At 37.5% G+C, this 19952-nt stretch overlaps 2 protein-coding genes across 3 annotated transcripts; both read left to right on the top strand.

Annotated features, from left to right (window-relative positions):
- Positions 1-1599: 1599 nt before the first annotated feature.
- On the top strand, positions 1600-6286 carry LOC137742543 (phosphatidylinositol/phosphatidylcholine transfer protein SFH6-like). Of its 2 annotated transcripts, none has more exons than XM_068482445.1 (7): positions 1600-1832; positions 2086-2448; positions 2732-2895; positions 3214-3309; positions 4109-4365; positions 5308-5528; positions 5698-6286. In XM_068482445.1, the coding sequence occupies exons 2-7, from the start codon at positions 2128-2130 to the stop codon at positions 6061-6063; spliced, it is 1425 nt and encodes a 474-aa protein (XP_068338546.1). In that variant the 5' UTR covers positions 1600-1832; positions 2086-2127; the 3' UTR covers positions 6064-6286. The 2 variants fall into 2 exon arrangements, with proteins under 2 accessions (XP_068338546.1, XP_068338545.1); XM_068482444.1 differs by having other exon boundaries at positions 1601-1832; positions 2113-2448.
- A 9470-nt stretch (positions 6287-15756) lies between these two features.
- On the top strand, positions 15757-18745 carry LOC137741573 (uncharacterized). Its single transcript, XM_068481266.1, has 3 exons — positions 15757-16474; positions 16559-16726; positions 17045-18745. The coding sequence occupies exons 1-3, from the start codon at positions 15929-15931 to the stop codon at positions 18743-18745; spliced, it is 2415 nt and encodes an 804-aa protein (XP_068337367.1). The 5' UTR covers positions 15757-15928.
- The last annotated feature ends 1207 nt before the right edge of the window (positions 18746-19952 follow it).

Genomic DNA, 19952 nt, shown 5'->3' with positions numbered 1-19952 from the left:
GTAGGCAACTATTAATATCAAAGAAAAGGTTCATAATTGGGAAGATTATGTAGGTTTGATGACCACTGATGGACAAACCTTCAACTGAGTATCCTTTAATGGTCAATCTCCTGGAATTTTTGGGAGCTGTATCGGGTTCGAAATTGAGTTTTTGTTTGACTGGCTCGAAGTGTTTACTTCTATTTTCCACCATTGATAGAGCTTGCCGCTCATTAATAAAGCCAAACTTTTGGATGAGAGTCTCGTGGAAAAAGATGACCTAGGTAGCAAAAACAAACAAAAGAAAACCATTAATCTCAAGCAGCATAAACCAAGCCGCTGTTGCCATCACATCCTCGAAGGAAGCCAAACTTTGTACTAAGAAATAAAACATCAGATCCAAGTCCCCATTTACGTGTCTCTGCAAATATATACAAACAAAGTAGCTTATGAATACAAGGTGGGCTAAGGGGATATGTAAAGTACCCTTATTGTGGCAGAGGTTGCAGAACACTTGGCCTCGATAGGGATCCGGAATGCCGATTAAGGGCGGAGAAGGGAGCCTGAGATCCAATTTCTGATCAGGGATCGTAGGTCCAAGCACATGATGGGGTGAAGATGAAATATCACTGCTAAGGAAGAGGGAGGAAGGAAAAGTAAATAACATAAAGCAATAAAAAGAGGCGAAAAACGCCTGGATAAAGGGCATGAAGCCCAAATTTGAGAATAGCTCATGTGTAATTGAGACCAAGCTCATACAAATTGAGATAAAACTCATAGGAGAACCAAAATAAAAGAACAAGGAAGAATATTGGACAGGGGAAGGAAGAGAGGGTGGGATGTTGTAACGAGGAATGGACAAAGGAGATGAGAGGGGAGGAAATGAGGGAAATGGCAAATAAGGGAATGAAGAGGAAAAAGGGAGGGAGTAGCAGGTTGCCACCTACCTCGAGCAAGAGCAAGGGGTGATGGTTGAAACGTCGAGTTAGGTTAGATTTTTACAGCAGCACAAAGAGAGTTGAGAGAGGGAGAATCCTATACCTTTCTAATCCACTGTTCCATCTTTTTGCTATATGCCTTTTAGTTATTATTATTTTATTTTATTTCGTGGGGAAGGTTCGTACCAACAAATTTATCAACAATCAAGTATTTATCAAGGCTTTCGACAAAAAAAAAAAAAAGTATTTTATTAAAGCTGTTCCTAGCATTTGGAAATTTGTTTCGGGAATGAAATTAATTGTATTATTAATTTACTAAATAAATTTCATAATTTGTTTTTGTACAAGAATATTTTAATAATTAAATTATTTTTAATTCCGATATAAGTAAATTAGTAAACAATTAATATGAAATTTGCATCGTTCTTAATCCGATTCCAAATAATTTAATAAACATTTTTTACAAGAATTTTATTTTTATTCCAACCTGTTGGTCTATTACTAATTCTCAATTTAATTCCTTCCAAATTGATTACGAATTAGTAATCATTAATTTACTACAAGAATTCCCTTCACTTTTCAATTTGACCGCCAAATCATCGGCCCCCACACTTTTAAACCAACCGCACGCGTGTCAACCGATGTCTGCAAGTCACGTGCGACGCTCCACCTGCTTCCTTCTCATTGATTTCCCTTCGTCTTCCCTCTGTTTCCCGATCCAAACGCTGACGGAAGTCCAACTCGAATTTTTTTCGCAACCAGAAATTCCACACCCATTAAATTCCCCAAAAATCTTCCTACAAAGTCCATCTGATCGCTTCCTCGGAAGTCCTCAATTCCGCCAGATGCTCCCAGCCCTAGCTCCTCCCACTCCATCGTGATCGCGCGAAATCTCCAGACCGCTGAGATTTTGAGGTGAGAACTTTTTCTTTGATTTGTAGCTCAAGTTTCATATTTTTGGGATTTAATTTTGTATCGTATATGGTAGTTGTGGTTAGATTAGCTTTTGTAGAAAATTCACACTGATTATTAGTGTTTGGATGGTAAGAAAATGAGAGAAAGGAAAATTACGGAAATTCTCTATCACTGAAGTTACTGAACTGATTTTGTATCTCTGATTGAGTAAGAAACACTAATTGCACCTGGGTTTTTTTTCGAATTTGCTAAGTACACCAAACCCGCCATCCGATTGCAGGAGGTTTTCCACCCGATGGGGGACACATCGCGTAGAATCCCTTCAGAAGCCAATTTGGTTATGAGTGGAAAGAGGAAGTCGCAGAATGCTATAGTTGCTTCTCGTTCCAAGGGCACTCTGAAGGATGTAGCGTCGCTTCGAATTGGGAATGGCGTGGTGAGCCAGGCCGCGTTGTTTCTGCTCAAAATGGCTGCATTGGAGACAGTAAGGCGGTTCTCAAGGGCCAAATGCCCGTGGGCATGGCGTGGCTTCCAGGCTTTACAATTTCTGTGTTACCCACCATTCAAATGGCTTCAAAGATTTGCGCCCTTCAAGGCTTTGGTCAATGGCATGCAGGTTTGGTCACACAAATTCTTCAAGATTTTTTAAGTTGTAACCATATTTTAAACAGTCATATGGATGTATATACATTACTTATACACAACCCAACTGTCACCTCCCTTCCAAAGGGCAAAGAAAAGGCAAACAAAAATAAGAACCCAGCAAAGGTCTTATAGGATTTACATTACGTCTTCGCATTCTTGCTTTTTTGGGTATTTAGATTTAAATTTGATCGCCAAACTTTCAGACATGTATCATTATGAGGGAAATTTGTTGATCAAAAGTTTTTTGCCTCCAGGTAGTTTCGAAACCATTACTAGTGCTTTCCATTGCAACGACATTCTCTGATGAAGCAGAGCTCTTTGATAGAACCTCTGATGGCATCAACAATTCTGATGCAAACATAGAAGTGCAGTCAGAAGTGTTGTCTGAGTGTATTAACGATTCTACTTTGGATACAAGGTAATAAGACAAATGAGGCTTTTGTTGTTGGCATCTGATGCATTATGTGACACAACTCATCAATTCATTATTTGAGAGTGCTATAAGATGAACGTTTTCGATAAACAATTATACAAGTTAAAGTTTTCCTCGAAGTATGTAGTTCCATAACATCTTCTAGATTTGGTCAGTTGGATTTGTGGATTTAAGAATTGTGTTTTCTAAATAATTTTTCATCTAAAATGTCCAAAAGCAATGGTAGTTGTTCACGTTATTACTGATTTGTTTTATCATGAGTTGGCTATAGGACCTACTTTTACAGCTTTATGTAATGTGCAGGGCTACTGATCAATTTCCTCAAAATGTAGAACCTGAAATGTGGTTGGTAGAACTCCATAAAGAGCTTGAAAGACAAGGGATTAGCTTGCCAGAAAGGTGATTTCGTTTGCCAAAAATTCCAACTGTACATATAACGTTTAGTAATATTCAGATTTAAATATGATCATAATGTATTTTATTTTATTTTATTATCTTTCTTTCTCTTGGTAGTTTGTTGATATCAAACCGTGCATATGACATTTTTATGCCTCTAGAATATCTTTTTGTATGTCTTTTTACATATTTGGCTTTATGCTCAAATGAAATGGTGGGGTAGGGTTGAGGTTTATCGAAGTTACAAATTTCATCAGGAAAAAAAGAAAAAAACTACATACGGGTAACATTTCTATATTTGTATGGATTTATCTTACTCTTTTTATTTTGTAGTCTTGTGATGAAGTGTATCCACCAGCATCAGTATCTTTTATCCATTGCAATTCGTATCAGAAAAAAGAAAAAAAAAACCTGTTATAATTACTTCCCAGTTGGATTGTCGTCCACTTTGCAAATTTTTGTGTTTACAACAAGAGCACTGAAAGTACAAATCCTATAATTGCTTTTTCTGCATCCTATCATCTAGACAATAATATTAGATAATTAAAATTTTTGTGATATTATAATATTAGATAATTAAATTTTTGTGATATTATTTCATTCCTTTTCTTTGGCGGCAAAACTTTCTCCTGCATCCCTTTGTGAATATTGTTTTCTACATTTCTCTTAAGAAAGAGTCAAAGACCTAACCTTTTTGTACCGTTCTACAAGGTCTCACCTAATGTTTTCTTGTACATGCCTATATGTGTGAACTTCTTTGCTTTTTGTTGCAGTGAACCATGACATGCTAATGTTTATGCAGAATTGATAAGGAGGAACTTCGTAGGTTTTACGCTGCTGCAAACGGAGACTTCTCTTGCTTACTATCATCAGTAAAGAAGACAGTCCGTTGGAGGGAGACTTATGGAATACTTTCAGTACAGGAGCTTGAGACATGGTCAAATGTGGTTTTCTGGCATGGATTTGATGTTAAACACCGACCTTGCCTCATAGTACGACTTGGGCTAGGTTGCACTAACTTGCCATCTCATGATAGACCTCGGTTTGCTCAAGCAATTAGTATGTTCATTTGTTCCCTATGTTACTTTTTTGTTTCTACCCATACAACCTCTAAAGCCACTCCTATTGTTGTAAGATGGATGTGACCTGACCTACTACTACTCACTCTTGTTCAGCTCTCTGTTTATTGGAGTCTATTATTGTTCAAGTTTTCTTCTTTCTTTAAGGTCAATTGAAGCATCCTACCGAGATAAAAAACTGAATGCATAGATATATATCTGGTTCCATTCAGCCAATACTAGTTGTTGCTCAAAATCGGGTCGATCTTGGACCAACTTTGGTCCAATTGTAAATCACACAAACACAGGAACACACAAGATATGTTGTGGTTCACCCCAAGTTGGGGCTACGTCCACGTTGGTGTAGATCCGGTTTCTCTATGTAAAATGAGAGTTACATTGTAAATGGAGGCTTGTTGCCTTTGAGAGAGTAGAGAGGCTACAGTTTCTTCCCCTAAAATGAGGGTGAGGGATCCCTTTTCTAGGACATGGGTTTCCCTCACCTCTTACATACTTCATGGGATAATAGTGAGGCCCAAACTATGGTACAACACAAGTACATTCCTGCCTTGCCCATTCTTGTGAATCTGTAATTTGCATTAAGAAAGGGCCTGTCTATTTCATTCAGTGAACTGTAAGGCTTGATTTTTGCAAATAGATAGCATTATTACTTTAGCTAGCACTATTAGAATTTTCTATTGTTGTGGTCATGCTTGATTAGTTATTTCGGTTTCATCAAGTGTGCAATCCTCAAATTCCTTGGTGCTAACGAGGAAGCCAATTTCTCACTATGGATATGGTTTAAATGAAGTCTTAAGTAGTTTATTTTCTTTCCTGTCTTGAAGAATATAACATATGTCTTCGCTCATTTTTTTTTTTTTTGTACTCATGACATCACCCTTGCATGAAATGTTCTGACAGCAATCAATGATCGTACCTGCAGTTTCCCAAGTAGAGCATGGAGTCTATCATTTGCTTGATGCCACCAATGCTCAAATTACAGTTGTAGTAGATTGTGAAGGTCTATCGCCGTTGAAAATTCCCATGCAAGTTATGAGGACCTGTTCTTCTCTTTTGCAAGATCACTTCCCCAACCGTCTTGGCTGTCTGTTTGTTATTCGGCTTCCTCCAATGCTTCGTGTTATTGCCCAAACCTTTATTCAAGTAAGTCTATTACCCGCTGATTTAGGATCTGAATCTTTGATTTACAAGCTTTGTAGATTCTCTTTGCTTGTATAAATTTCTAGTTATGATTTTATTAGTTTCAAATTCAGCACTCACTTGCATCAGCAATGCATTTATGATGAAACATGCACATGTGGTGCCTTGTCAGGTTTTGAAACCTAATACTCGAGAGAAGTTGAGAATTGAAGGTGAGAGGTACCAGAAGATTCTCTCTGAGTACCTTGAGGCACTTCCATTTTATCTTGGTGGCAATTGCCTGTGCAAAATATGTACAGAGATGCAGCATCCTCGCCCAAATGAAGTTATCAAGACAGAGCTGAGCGCAAATTTGCACGAGGGTCGGAATCTGCTTCCAGCCCATCCAACTTATGAGATTGCAGTTGACCCGGAAGGTAACTGGGAGCAGTTGGTGAGGACTGCCATAGTTGGTCTCCTTATGGTATGGGTTTCCATAGCATTCCTTTCTTTAATCTTTGATCCTGAAAGCCGTCCCTTTCCCTTTTCATTTCAATGAGGTAAGACCAAAAGAGCAGACAAGCTTCCTTTTCTTCTCTATTTTCTTGGCACTTAGTTCTTCTCCAAAGTGTGTATGCAATGAGTTTTCCATGTCATATATTAGTTGATTAGTTCGGTTGGAGAAGCTGTATAATTAGTATATGACGAACTTTCTATATTTGCCACTACTGGATTATGCTTTAATGTGTAGCAGTTGAGCAACACTTCACCGTGTTAGTATGATAATTGTCGATGAAAAGTTACATTGCATCCAATAATTTTAAAGCAATATTTATCGTTTAAGGGCAAATTTGCACCTAATGTTTCTTGTAGTTTTACCTGGATTTTCACTTTCGTCCCTATATTTTTTTCTTGCTTGTAGTTTCGTTTTGTTTCTTTTAGTTTAGTTCCATCCGTTTCTTGCTTGTAGTTTCGTTTAGTTTCGTTTGGTCCCTATGTTTTCACTTGCATTTTCGTGCTTGTAGTTTCATTTAGTTTAGTTCAATCCGTCAACTAAGATGATTACCCATCTAGTTTTGTGCACATCTTTGCAATTTTTATATGTTTGTTTTTGCTTGAGACTTGAAGCACATTATTTAAGAATTGTAGATCTAATTTTAGTTTTGATTCACATGCTCATAGGGTGATATGGGTTCAAAATACTGGTTAACTTGATGAAAGAATTACATGTGGTTTTTATGAAAGGGAGCCCAACTGACAATCTTTATAAAATTCTACAGGACCACTAAATTTGTTTTCTTAAAGGCAGCCTAATGACTTTGCCCCCAAGATTGGAGCAATGAATAGCCCACTAATCTAGGCTCACTAATGCGTGAGTGAATTAAACGTGCAGATAAATGCTAAGAAAACTCTTTCAAAATGAGGCTCGTAAAATCGCTGAGTCAATACTATTTTACTTTCATTAAAATTAGCAGTGAGTGACGATATCTTTGTCTGTATTAGGTCATGTTTGTTTCACCTTCTTAGCTAGAATTGAATTATTGATGTTTTTAATACCATTTTAACATAAGTCATAAATCTTTTCAGTATTGCTCAATTTCATGTCTGTATGTATATAAGAATTGTTATTGGTATTCTGAAAATCTCGTTTTGCATTCTAAATTTTTTATAATTAAAAAGAAAAATACACTTATAAAAAATGTAGAATAAGATATTTGATGTACTAATAATAATTTTTATATACTCTTTTGACATCTTCTTTGTATTTCTGGTATGTGGAAAAAAGGCCCACATGCACTATTAGTTTATTTAACATAGGACATGCACTATTAGTTGGTACCACTAGAAATTAATATTATTCCAATCACTAGCAAAATTGTGTTTGTACGGACTAGTGATAAATTGTTGTTGCACCCAATGATCGGAATGATTATTGATGTTGTCGTATTTGCACAAACTATTTACAATTATTTGTGCACATCGTTGTCCACATTATCAACAGTGTTGTTAGTGTTACACTTACTATCTCTAAACTATTTCTGCATGACTTATCAAAAATTGTTTTGCATGTCGTTGTACGCATTTTCAAAAAATGGAATTGCAACTGTTACTAGAAATACTTGCAAGAAGTATTTTTGAACAGTTAGCCGATAGCTGTTCCACCCTCTGTGGAAAGAAAGAAAACTATAAAGTGTTACGTAATACTGCTTGATAATCAAGTGTTACAGTCCGCGAAAGTGAAATGTCATAATTATCAATGAGTATTGAGTTGATTCCTCGCTTTCGTCTTCAAAGAAGAAAAATGTGACTTCGTTAATCTTTCGCACTTGAAAAATAGATGTCACATAGCCGATGGAGAAATTCACTATGAAATAAAATAGTTGTTCATTCAATTAGCACCTCGAAATAATATCATGACATATTTAATGATGTCCAATGAAAGGCAACTGATTGGTAACTAATGGGCGCTTATGTGGGAGCACTTCTTTGAACAGTGCGAGCACGTCCTCTGTCATCCCTCCTAATTGCGCTTCCGAATCAATACTCCTTTTTATTCTTCAGGGAGCAGTACGTGAGACTATTTGGCTGTATCTGCTTTTGACTGATGGAATTCAACCCTCTTTTGTCCATCGTGAAACCCCAAAAACATAACAATTGAAAAAGCTGTTCTTTTTTAAATCTGGCATGGGCGTTCCTCAAACGCCCAAGCCTACCAAAATTTATTAGAAAATAAAAAAGTACGAGGGAAACATAAATAAAACAGAGATCACAAAAAGAATTGTTTGAGTGACTATTGCTTTTGCATCGACTATCGACAACTGTTATGAAATCGATAGTTTTTCTATTAACTGCAGATCAACTGCCTTTGAAATGGAAAAGAAGAAATGTTCACTCTAAGCAACACTTGCCATACTTGTTGTTAACGCTCAAACCTGGCGAGGTCACAACGCTCAAACATGGGGTTTGTGAATAATAAGAACCCTACAATAATGTTTAAGGTTCATTTCTCAAAAATGAGTTACATTCATTGAGTTTCTTATATATACTAAATAAAATGTTACAAATAGTGCCTGATTGAACACTGTCTCTTTTCTCTCTCAATTTGTCCGACCCCTTTAAGGAGTATTCGTCCTCCTTATATAGACCCTTAGTGAGCCCCCAGCTCCTTAGCCCAAGCCTTCACTGCATTTGCATCTCTGTTCCTAAGACCTTGTGCTCTTAAGCCGTCAGTACACCAACTTGTCTCTCAGCGGTCAGAAAGTACTTTAGGGAAGCGCTCGGCCTAGTTACTGATAGGCAGGCCCAACCTAGGCCTAGTGCGGGCAAGGCGACCGTCTGAGGACCAAAAAAATTGGGGGCACCAGAATTATTAGAGTGGTATATTTATATATGTTTTTGAAAGAGTATAAATTTATAAAATTTGGTTTAGTGACAAAGAAATTTAACTAGAACTAGTGGTTTTGTTGTTTAAAATGAATGAAGAGCTCTTAGGTTCAAAACACCATGTGTGCTTATTTACATTCCAATTTTTACAAATTTCTTTTCATAAAGTATAAATTTATAAAATTTGGCTAAATGACCAAGAAGTTTAATTAGAAGCAATGGTTTTTGTTATTTAAAATTAACGAGAGGTCCTAAGTTCGAAATGCTATGTGCATATTTATTTTTTTCAATTCTTACAAATTTTTGTTTTGTTGTTAATTTATTAACTAGCTAGTAGCTATGTGAGTTGCTATTTTTAAATATCCGTTCCAATTCAAGTCTAATCTTTAGTAAAGAGTAATGCGTAGACTAAATTTTTAGACTAAATTTGCAAATAATATCACGTGTCATCAAAAGGTTTAATTTAGTGTTCATTCATTACTTATACATATCCTTAAAGACTCAAAAATATTAATATTTTTTTAGTCTTATATTGACGAGGTTCGTAAATAAGAAAAAACAACTCACAATTTATAAAAAAACACTTTAAAAGTTCAGATGGAAAACAAAACTCATATTCTATCTACTTGAAAGTTCGAAGTTTTTTAGTTTCCTTCTCTTGATACAAAATAAATTAATTATTCCATGTTTCTAAATTATTGAGTTTGAAGTGTTTTTCTAATATAATTTTATCGATGTCTTACGTGTGAAAACAAATACTTTTTTATATGAAATGAGGGCACATTTTTTTATGTCGCCCTGTGTCACAGCCCGGGCCTGCTCCATCACCGTAGCACGATATTGTCCGTTTTGGGCCCCAACTACGCATGCCCTCACGGTTTTGTTTCTAGGAACTCACACGAGAACTTCCCAGTGGGTCACCTATCATGGGAGTGCTTTCGCGCGCTACTCGCTTAACTTCGAAGTTCTCATGGAACACGAAGCCAGTAAGCTCCCAAAAGGCCTCATGCTAGGTAGGGATGAAAATATACATATAAGGATCACTCTCCTAGGCGATATGGGATCTAACAATCCACCCCCTTTAGGGGCCCGATGTCCTCGTCGGCACACACGCGGTCAGGGTTAGGCTCTGATACCAAATTGTCACATCCCGACCCGGGCCCCCACCATATCCCAGGTTCGACTCCACCATAGCACGATATTGTCCACTTTGGGCCCCTACCACGCCATCACGGTTTTGTTTTTGGGAACTCACACAAGAACTTCCCAATGGGTCACCCATCCTAAGATTGCTCTCACGCGAACTCGCTTAACTTCGGAGTTCCAACAGAACCCGAAGCCAGTGAGCTCCCAAAAGGCCTCGTGCTAGGTAGAGATGAGAATATACATGTAAGGCTTACAGGATCCACTCCCTTAGGTGATGTGGGATGTTACACCCCGAGCCTCAAAAATCTCTGAACCAGCCCTGCTGATAGGCAATCTAGATTGTCGAGCGGTCTTCTATAGCATTCAGGGTTGTCCTCCCAATCTCGTCGGGCCATGTCCTTCCTTTGGTCTATGTTCCTTGAGCCGGTGTTACTTGGGCTTCTCAAAGTTGGAAATAACCTTGCATTAACACTTGTAGACCAAATCTGCAAATATTTCCATATTTTTAGTTCTTTTTCTTCTTTCAGCTCCACAAAATGTTTGATTCAATTACTTTTTTTCCTTTTTTATCGCATCTCCTAACCAAAATTAGATGGTTTGACTGATGGCTATATTGAGCGATGGAGGAATAACACAAGATGGGAAAAAGTGGCGAGATAAGAGGATGAGAGAGACAGAGAACAAAGAGGGGGAATTGCAGAGGGAATTGAGAGTGAGCGAAATATATATTGTGGTAGCTAGCTAGTTGTGGGCGTTTTATGGAGGAGTGATGCTGTTTTTTTTTTTTTTCTCCCTCGAAAATGAGCTTTTTCAGAGTAGTACACATGCTCAATGTAAATTAATACCCCATATAAATTATAAGTTGGTGCATGTATAAGGATGAAAAATAGTTAACGTTGCATTAATTTCAGTTCGTTTCCCTCTTTTTTTTTTTTTTTTTTTGGTCGAAAAGAGAGCATTCATTAATTAAGAAAAGAAATACAAATAACAAATAACAAATGATCAAAGCAAAAAGTGAGCAACAACCCAAAACATCAGGGATGCCCAACCAAGCTTATGCCCAACAAAAGAAAACCCTAATCTCCAATACCGGTGAGCAGCCCGCCGCACCCATGATGCTTGCACCAAATCTTAAATCACCATAAGATTACTCTTGAAACACCGAACCAAATCAAACCTTCGAGATCCAAACCGTCGACAGCAACACCTGCAAAGAGAACCAGAGAACCAAACAAAAAGAAAAAGAAAAAGGGGAGGGTCGAAGTGGGTGTGTAAAACACCCTTGTTACGACGCAAATCGTTCCACACTTCGCCCAAATTTTCCAGCAAGCCGGTAAGGCAAGGAGTTGTAAGGTGTGGATCTAGGGAACCAATCGGATCAAACACTTCAAGAGCAAGCTTATGGCTGAATGAGAAATGAAATTTGGGAAAGCATAGGGAAGAAAAATGGGTGGGAGAGAAACGGAAAAACACCAAAAACTGTCGAGGAAGCCAAGAAACGGGCATGAAACCTATATCTGAGACAAGTTTAGGGAAAATTGGGACCAAGCCCAAGGAAATCTAAGAAAAACTCAGTGGAAAGCTGGAAAGAGTGAAGAAGGGAAAAAAAGAGAGGAGAAATAGGGAAAAAAAAAAGCAAGAAGGAGAGGGGGGAAGAGAGTCGAGTGTGGAAGGCGTAGGACGAAAAGGGAAGAGGGTAGGAGGAGGAAAGGTGAGGATACCGCCAACCTAAGCCTTCTCAAGGGCCAGCGGCGAGGTGCTGCTGGGGTAAGTTTCTTTCACTAGCGTGTACTAACTGGATGGAGTTTTCTTGTTCCTCTGGAGAGTTATAGTTCGTTTCCTTATAGGTTAAGTTAGTGAGTGCGCTTTAAAAAAAAAAAAGTGATTTTATTCTCACCCCAGTATCTTATCTCCCCCCTCCCCCCAATCAATTTTTACAAGTTCACTCACTTGTAAAATGACCAATAAGGACATTAAAAGATATATAATAATAATAATAATAATAGGTTGGGTGCGAAAAAGTAACAGGAGCCCTAAACTTACATTGGGTTATGAAAGGAATGAGGATAGAAGGAATTCTGGAACATAGATGCCCTTCAATTAAAGGGTAAGAAACTAGCAGCTGATGATGATTGAATATTGATGGCAGTTGCCAGAGTGCATAATCACACAACATCAAAACATTTGGAGGGTCATTTATTTAGTGGTAGATTATTGTCGAAGAAGACTTCGTTGTTGGGGAAATAACATCTCAAATTTTTAGGAATAATAGTGTGCAGAAAAATAACATTTTAATTTTTTAAACTTTTTTATAGTGAGTGGGATAATAATGTAGGTGGAGAAATAAAACACTTGGATGGTTCTAGCAACTCTCTTAAAAGAATATTTGTCACGTACCACTATGTAATTGGTTATATATGTTTATAAACAATTAAATCTAATTTTGTCAAAAAAAAAAAAAAGAACACTTAAATCTAATGAGGATAGGAAAGAGTATAAACAAATGTATGAAAGAAATAATTATCCAAATAGAACAAAAAAAATAAAAAAGAAGAAATCTTCCGATGGAATAGAAGAGTAAATCCAATCCTATAAACCTAGGATAGGAAACTGATAACAAAATAGGAAATTTGCTCCGAGTTCTTATGTAAATCCTAAAGGGATTAACAAAGCTTATCAATCCTCAAAACTTTTGTAAGGCATGAAACATATTAGAGCAATTTAGCCTATTTTTAAGAATAAACAGTGCATTTTTTTTCTTGTTTTGCTTCTTCCCTATTGAAGTGTTATTTCACTTGTTGAGGAATGAATAGCATTGAATCCATATTAGCATTGCTGTTCTTGGCTGAAGTGGCTAAAAATAGTTAGTCGTTTAAAAGGGCTACTAAAAGAAGCCAAACGATTACGTATAATAACACTGAGATTGCATCCTGTTAAATGTTGTTGTTTGGAAATTCATCCCAAGGACAAAAGGATCAGACCATTTCCGTTTAAAGTTAGGTGACCGAATAACATACACTTGAAATTGAAGATCACTTTGTTTTTTCCTTTCCCATTTCCCATTGCCGTGCTTGGAAAGTTCTGTTCTTTCCACTTTTTGCAGCAACCCTAGGAAATGGACCCTTCAGATCCTGAACAGATGGGATGGCTAACGTAGGCACAAATGGAACTGATAAATACACAACCAAACATTTTTTGGCATATCTTGGTCGTGACCATATGCATGATCCCTTTTGTCTTGTGGATAAAGCCATATTCATCTATCAACTTTCGTAATTGGCTGACCTGACTTTTGGCACGGTTGAAGGTTGTAAAATTTGTATTTTAGATTATGATTTACTTCAATATCCTATCGTCTTCACTTAGTTTGAGAAGGTCTTAGATTCGAAATTAGACGAGTAAAAGACTTATTAGTGATTACTGGGTGTGTGAGAGACATATTGGTTGCTAATAAAAGCTATTTAGCACAGATAATTGGGATTCCAAATGCTAACAAGCCAAGCCCTTGCCTTTCACCCACCTCAATTTTGTGTAGCTAGAATGTCTGTGACTATTGCCATAAACTAGTACATTCTAATAAAGTATGACTCTTACAATTATTGAACTCACACTATTATAGCAGTAATGTTTTAAGTATCTATCAAACTCAAGTTACCTGATTCTTATATATAGGTATCACACTCACACAAAATACTGTAGAAGGCCTAAATTTTCCTATTGCTTGTACATAAATTTTTTATTATTAATGATATCATTCAAAACCGTTCAATTAATTAATAGGTTGAAACACATTGATAAAGGTGTTTAAGACTAAATCTTACGAAAATATAATTAACTTCTTACATGTAAGTAACTACTTTTCTTTATAAAAAAAAAATCACACTTCAGCATGTGTGCACAATTGTTTATTTTTTATTTTATTTTTTATCCTAATTGAGTTTTTTTAGCATATGTATTCTGCTATGATTTAAAGATAATTAGAATGATCTTGTACATTTTAAGAAGCCGAATAGTGCTCTTAAATTATTATGTTCAGAGACGAAGTGGAATTTACAAGATAATGACAGCAACACAACTCACATACATAGAGACAAGAAATTCTTCCACTGGTCCCTCTTTATAGGATAATGCTTGTGAAAGTAAGTTGAATTGCATGATAAGTTCCCTATAATTATGCTAATTATCTATAAAAACCAGGGAGCATTACTAATATACAAATGTACTAGTCCATGGCAGAGGAGCCAATATTAATATATTTTAGAACAGTGTCACCACCAGATAAAGATCGAGTGCTGTATCAGACAAACCAAGACACACCTTCTTACGTTGGATCCCACATGCTGCGGCCAAAGTAAGGCCGCTGCTACTTCGCACGAAAGGTTTCTACCTTACTTTTGATGTCACCCAAAACAAAGTGCGTTTGTGGGTGTATGTACTGTTAAAATTATGATCCCTCGTTCACGTGCGTTAGAGTCACTATGAGCATAAATAAATACATCAAGTGTGATTGACTTACATTCGTTAACATTAACGGCTCACAATTACTTATGTACTGTTTGTGGGCGACTGATGTCAACACATATGCATATGGTAAAGCATGCATAACGGCTCACAATTACTTTTTGCAGCTTCAATGTACTTCATCGCTTTCCTAAAACTAATTTGGTCAGGCGTGGTGTGCATACATAAGAGGCTGCAACTTTGATTTTCAACTAACAAACTGTAATATTATATTTCATCAGAAGACAATGTATATTTGATTAGCTTCCCCGCTTCTCAAACTTGACCCTTGCCGTCTGGGAAGGACGAAAATTAGGAATGCTAGCTACTGAGTGGAAACTAGGGAAACCCCACTTCGATTCTATTTTAGTCTTCATATTTGGCCACTGTTTGTTTGCTTTATTGCCTTAGATTTAGTGCTTTGGTTCTTCGAATTGCAAGACAAATTGAACAGTTTTCACTGGATTTGTGGCTGTGGATTTTAGCTCAAGCTAAAGCATACACTCAGTATTGAACTTTTGTCCTTAATTAGGAAATTGCAATGCCAAAGGGATGAAAAAAAATCAGTTGAAAGCGGTAAAAGATTATAATTACTTTATTCTTAAGCCTGGAAACTTCTATCAACAAGAGTTATTTGATTTGCTCACGCATTATTTAGAATGCTAATTCTTTTATGTAAATGGCATCTCCAGAATGTAATGGGACATGAAGATTGCACGTTTACATTTGACGGTTGGAGGGATAAGTTAATTATCACATCATATTATAATCTTGTGTGATAAAATTTTTTTTTTAGTATTCTACTCTATATTCACAAGCAATTCCGAAGTTGATGTACACAAGAGGGAAAAGAAGACAAACTCTAATCACATGAGTTGCCTCTAGAATGTAATGGAACATAAAAATTGCACGTTCACACTTGATGGTTGAAGGGATAAGATTATCATATCATGTTATCATCTAGTGTGATTAAAAAAAATTCTTTGGTATTCTACTCTATATTCACACGTAACTCAAAAGTTGGTGTACACAAGAGAGAAGACAAACTCTAATCACACGAGTCCGCCTCACAAATTGTTAATCAAGACTGTTAGAACCTGGTAATCTCTAAATTAACACTTTCTCCCACAACCATCCCACCAACCAAACTTCAGTAGCACCATCTTCATTACTAGCGAATACCTAATATTAGCATCACACCAACCCATTCACTAGATTTGTACGTCCCCTTTGGAGACTTTCATGTATGGTTCCTAATACCAATTTTGCCCTTTCCCCTCACATATAACTCCACTTTCTCCACCAAACCCTCAACCCCCATACTATAAATCCCTCATCAAAAGCCTTACAGATATCTAAGTAGTAGCTCTCTAGCTAGTGCAAAACGAAACAATATGCCAACCCTTCTCGACCACACCGACCGAGCCCGAGCCATGTGGCTAACATGCCTAGCCTCTGCATTCCGTACATGTCTTGCTTGCACCATAGTAGCCCTAACCACCCTCTATGGCCCACAATCTCTCCAACGCCAAGTAGCCTTCCCGGCATTCTCTTATGTCACAGTCCTTCTCATTGCTCCTGATGCAACTCTAGGGCACACACTTTGTGGTTTTTGGCTCGGGCTCTACGCCACAGCACAAACTATTGGGCTGGCCGTGTTGAGTCTATGGCTGATTGGGCCGGCCCGGCTTTCGACCAGCACGACCGCTTGGGCGGTGGGGCTTGCTGCATTTGTGGTGGCACTGCCGGAGTTTACTCACTTGGTAACCAAACGCATAGCACTCGGACAAATCGTTATTATGTATGTTATAGCTTATATAAATGGGGGGCATACAGATGCTATCATGCACCCCGTCCACGTCGCAGCAAGTACTGCAATTGGGGTGTTGGCTTGTGTTTTGGCTTTGTTGATTCCCTTCCCGCGCCTTGCTTCTCGAGAGGTACTTGTAATTTACATACATCTGTGACCATTCGCATTTTGTTGTATAAAGTAAATATTCTATGTGTTTGAATATATTTTGCAGGTTAAACAAAACTCAGAGCTACTTGCCAAGAATGCTTCAGAAAGGCTCAAGATCCTTGTAAGGGCGTTTTGCGCAGAAGATAGCACATCAGCACTTGCATCAATTTCTCAAGCAAATTCCATGGCTTCCACGGCAACCAAGCTTTTCCAAACTATCAAAAGCCACCAAGTAAGTAAAACCTTATACATTAATTGCAAAACAACAATATATGCATGATGAATTAATGATGTGTATATAATTTATAACATGATTCAACAAAGCTGTTTGGACTACATTCTCGTACCATATATATTGTGTATGATTAATCAACATAGATTCGACTTTCTTATACAAGTGGATCTAACCTCTTTTAGTAACGTGTCATGTAACTTTACGTGGTAAAAGTATGTAGTTCACGTAGGTACTTCTCAATAAAATTACCTTTACAAATCGGTCTCTCATTTCAAGTTCGCTGATCAAATCGGAATATGTTTTTCTTCCGTCCAGGAAAGCATGAAGTGGGAGAGAGTTCCGCTAAAGTTATTTTCAAGACACGGCTATGTAAATCCAGGAGATAGATTGCAAGGCTTAGAGATACCCTTTAGAGGGATGGAAATGGCATTGACCTGCATTCCTTCATTTCCAGTTATGGTGGTGAATGGAGAACTCAACAAAGATGCTCTACTAAGACTAGTAGAGCAGCACATGAGCCTAAACTTGAGCCCACCTTGTGATTCAATAACTGTTCCTGAATCAAAAGCAGAAAATGTTAGTTTCCTCCAAACACTTCAAACCATCCCAAATATCCACCAAGATCTACCCCCAATTTTCTTTTTGTGTTGTGTCAATCTCCTCCAAGGAAAATTATCATCCAGAAGTAGTATTGTACCTGAAAAATTATTGGTTCACCAAAATGAAGGAGCAATTAACTCTTCCAAACAAAATGGATTGTATTTCACGATATGGAGTAACTTGTCCACCAAGGTAAGCGGCAAGAGGCTTATAGCAGCTTTCAAATGTGCACTCTCCTTGGGTCTTGCTGTGTTTTTCGGTCTGAAATACAGCAAAGATGATGGTTACTGGGCAGGACTCCCAGTAGCAATCAGTCTTGCATCAACCAGAGAAGCAACATTTAAAGTTTCAAATGTTAAAGTACAAGGGACTGTTTTAGGAACTGTATATGGAGTTTTGGGTTGGTTTCTCTTCCAAAGGTTTATGTCAATGAGACTTTTATCTCTGATTCCTTGGTTCATTTTCACCAGTTTTCTTCAGCGTAGCCGAATGTACGGCCAGGCGGGAGGCATTTCAGCAGTAATTGGAGCTGTACTAGTTTTGGGGAGAACAAACTTTGGTCCTCCAAGTGAATTTGCCATAGCCAGAATCACAGAAACCTTCATTGGATTATCTTGTTCAATTATCGTTGACCTATTATTGCAACCCACAAGAGCTTCTGTTCTTTCAAAAGTTCAACTCTCTAGGACTCTTGGGACATTGCAGGAGTGCATCAACTCGGTGAGTCTTCAACCAGGAAGAACCAATTTGAAAGAGAATCAAAAGAGACTGAAAATGCATATTGAAGAACTTGGGAAGTTGATTGGAGAAGCAGAGGCGGAGCCCAATTTCTGGTTTTTGCCTTTTCATAGTGCTTGCTATGGAAAACTCTTGGGGTCTTTCTCCAAAATGATGGACCTCCTAGTTTTAAGTGCTCATGCTGTGGGATTTCTTGAACAAAACTTCCAAAGATTTGAGGCTTCATGGAAGGACATTGGACATGCACTGGATTGTGATCTTGAAAGTTTCAAGAAAATGGTTGACTCTTTGATAACATTCTTCAAGGAGGTCACGTCGATAAAATTACTCTCAGTTCTTGATCAAAAGAATGATATAGCTCATGATCTTGAGTTGGGAAAATCTCGAGCCCCGAATATGTTTGGGGTTTGCAGTTCAGAGGATGAAGAGACAGATAAGATTATAAGTTCTTATCTCCAACACTCAAGGGAAGTTGTAGAGAAAATTGATGCTAAAAGTGAGGAGCTCAAGAGCCAAATGGTTTTGTGTTTAAGTGGTTTAGGGTTCTGCATGAGTAGTTTAATAAGAGAAACCAGGGAGATTGAAGAGGGAATCAAGGAACTTGTTCAATGGGAGAATCCCTCAAGCCACATTAGTTTGTATGAAATCTCTTGTAAGTTGTATGATTTAAAGAAATAATGTGCCTATGGCCACATGCATGCACTATCATTAGTAACAGAAATGACAAGTTATTCGTTTGAAGTGTTTTTGTTGAATTAAGTCATCAATCAGTCTATTTAAACATATAAAACTATACACACTCTCTACTAAAGGTGGATTTTACTGTCAATCTTATATCATGCATGAAATTGCAGTCATTACATGAACGTACCCTATTTTTATCGCGAGTCAAATTAGAATGGTTAGATCAAATTATGAGTTTCCCATTAAAGATTGCGGGCGTGCCATTACTCGGCTTGGAATAGCTGTTGAAGACAATTTAATATGCCAAAAATAAAAGACTTCTAATCAAAACGACTGTGCTGCAAGAAAAGAAACATCAACACATCTAAGTTTTTAACCTCAAATTAAATCAACCAAGAAAGATATAAATACATAATTTAACAAGGTGAATGGATCTCACCATCGATATGATGTAATCATGGAAAATTAAGCTTGATGGAAGACAACCGCGCTCGCCATAGAAATCAAGCAGAATGATCTAGTTGGGGAAAACTGTGGCTGGAACTCCTTCATGGGGACTTTTGAATCTGATATATGACCAAAGACCAATCAAGAACCTTCAGCACAATCTCAACATCAAGCTGTCTAAAAAATTAACAATGTTGGTGAATCTCACCGTCAATATAATTTTCAAATCTCACTGTCGATATGATTTTCAGTGCAGCCACAGAAAATTAAACTTGATGGAAGAATATTGTGGCCGTCTCCAGGATGACCCCATGGGGAGCACTATGACTGGAACTCCTTCGAGGGGAAGTTTAGATAGATGATCAATCAAGAACCTTCCAAGCTGCACCCGTCCGAGATCAATTGGTTATGCCTTTGTCAATTCTGTTGCAATTGTCACTGGTTGCCAACTTCAATTTTGTCGAAATCATATCACCGACGAAGTTAGCGATTAGTAGTTAGAGATTAAGTTACAAATTAGGGCTGGGTTCTGAGAACGCTTGGAGCGTGAAATATCAATTTGATAAGTTGGGGTTAGGCAAATGCCACTTTATTGCAACGGCGGAAAACAATTATGTCTATGTAGTTTAGTGCGGGTTATCGATCCCCACTCCCTAACAACTATATAATTTGCTCTTTCAAATTTCAATCATCAAGAAAACATCAAGACAACCTCAATGCCAAAGAAAATAATCGTGATTAAGTTCACAACTAG

Source organism: Pyrus communis, chromosome 8, assembly GCF_963583255.1.
Source record: "Pyrus communis chromosome 8, drPyrComm1.1, whole genome shotgun sequence".
NCBI lineage: Eukaryota > Viridiplantae > Streptophyta > Magnoliopsida > Rosales > Rosaceae > Pyrus > Pyrus communis.
Note: the sequence above shows the minus strand (reverse complement) of the source record. Positions and strands in the feature narration are given on the sequence as shown.

Excerpts from the sequence above, each read along its gene's own strand:
- LOC137741573 (XM_068481266.1), top strand. The coding sequence starts at position 15,929 with ATGCCAACCCTTCTCGACCACACCGACCGAGCCCGAGCCATGTGGCTA. Across the intron at positions 16,475-16,558 it reads CGCGCCTTGCTTCTCGAGAG|GTTAAACAAAACTCAGAGCT; the intron begins GTACTTGTAATT and ends TATATTTTGCAG. Across the intron at positions 16,727-17,044 it reads AAACTATCAAAAGCCACCAA|GAAAGCATGAAGTGGGAGAG; the intron begins GTAAGTAAAACC and ends TCTTCCGTCCAG.
- LOC137742543 (XM_068482445.1), top strand. The coding sequence starts at position 2,128 with ATGGGGGACACATCGCGTAGAATCCCTTCAGAAGCCAATTTGGTTATG. Across the intron at positions 2,896-3,213 it reads GATTCTACTTTGGATACAAG|GGCTACTGATCAATTTCCTC; the intron begins GTAATAAGACAA and ends TGTAATGTGCAG. Across the intron at positions 5,529-5,697 it reads TTGCCCAAACCTTTATTCAA|GTTTTGAAACCTAATACTCG; the intron begins GTAAGTCTATTA and ends GTGCCTTGTCAG.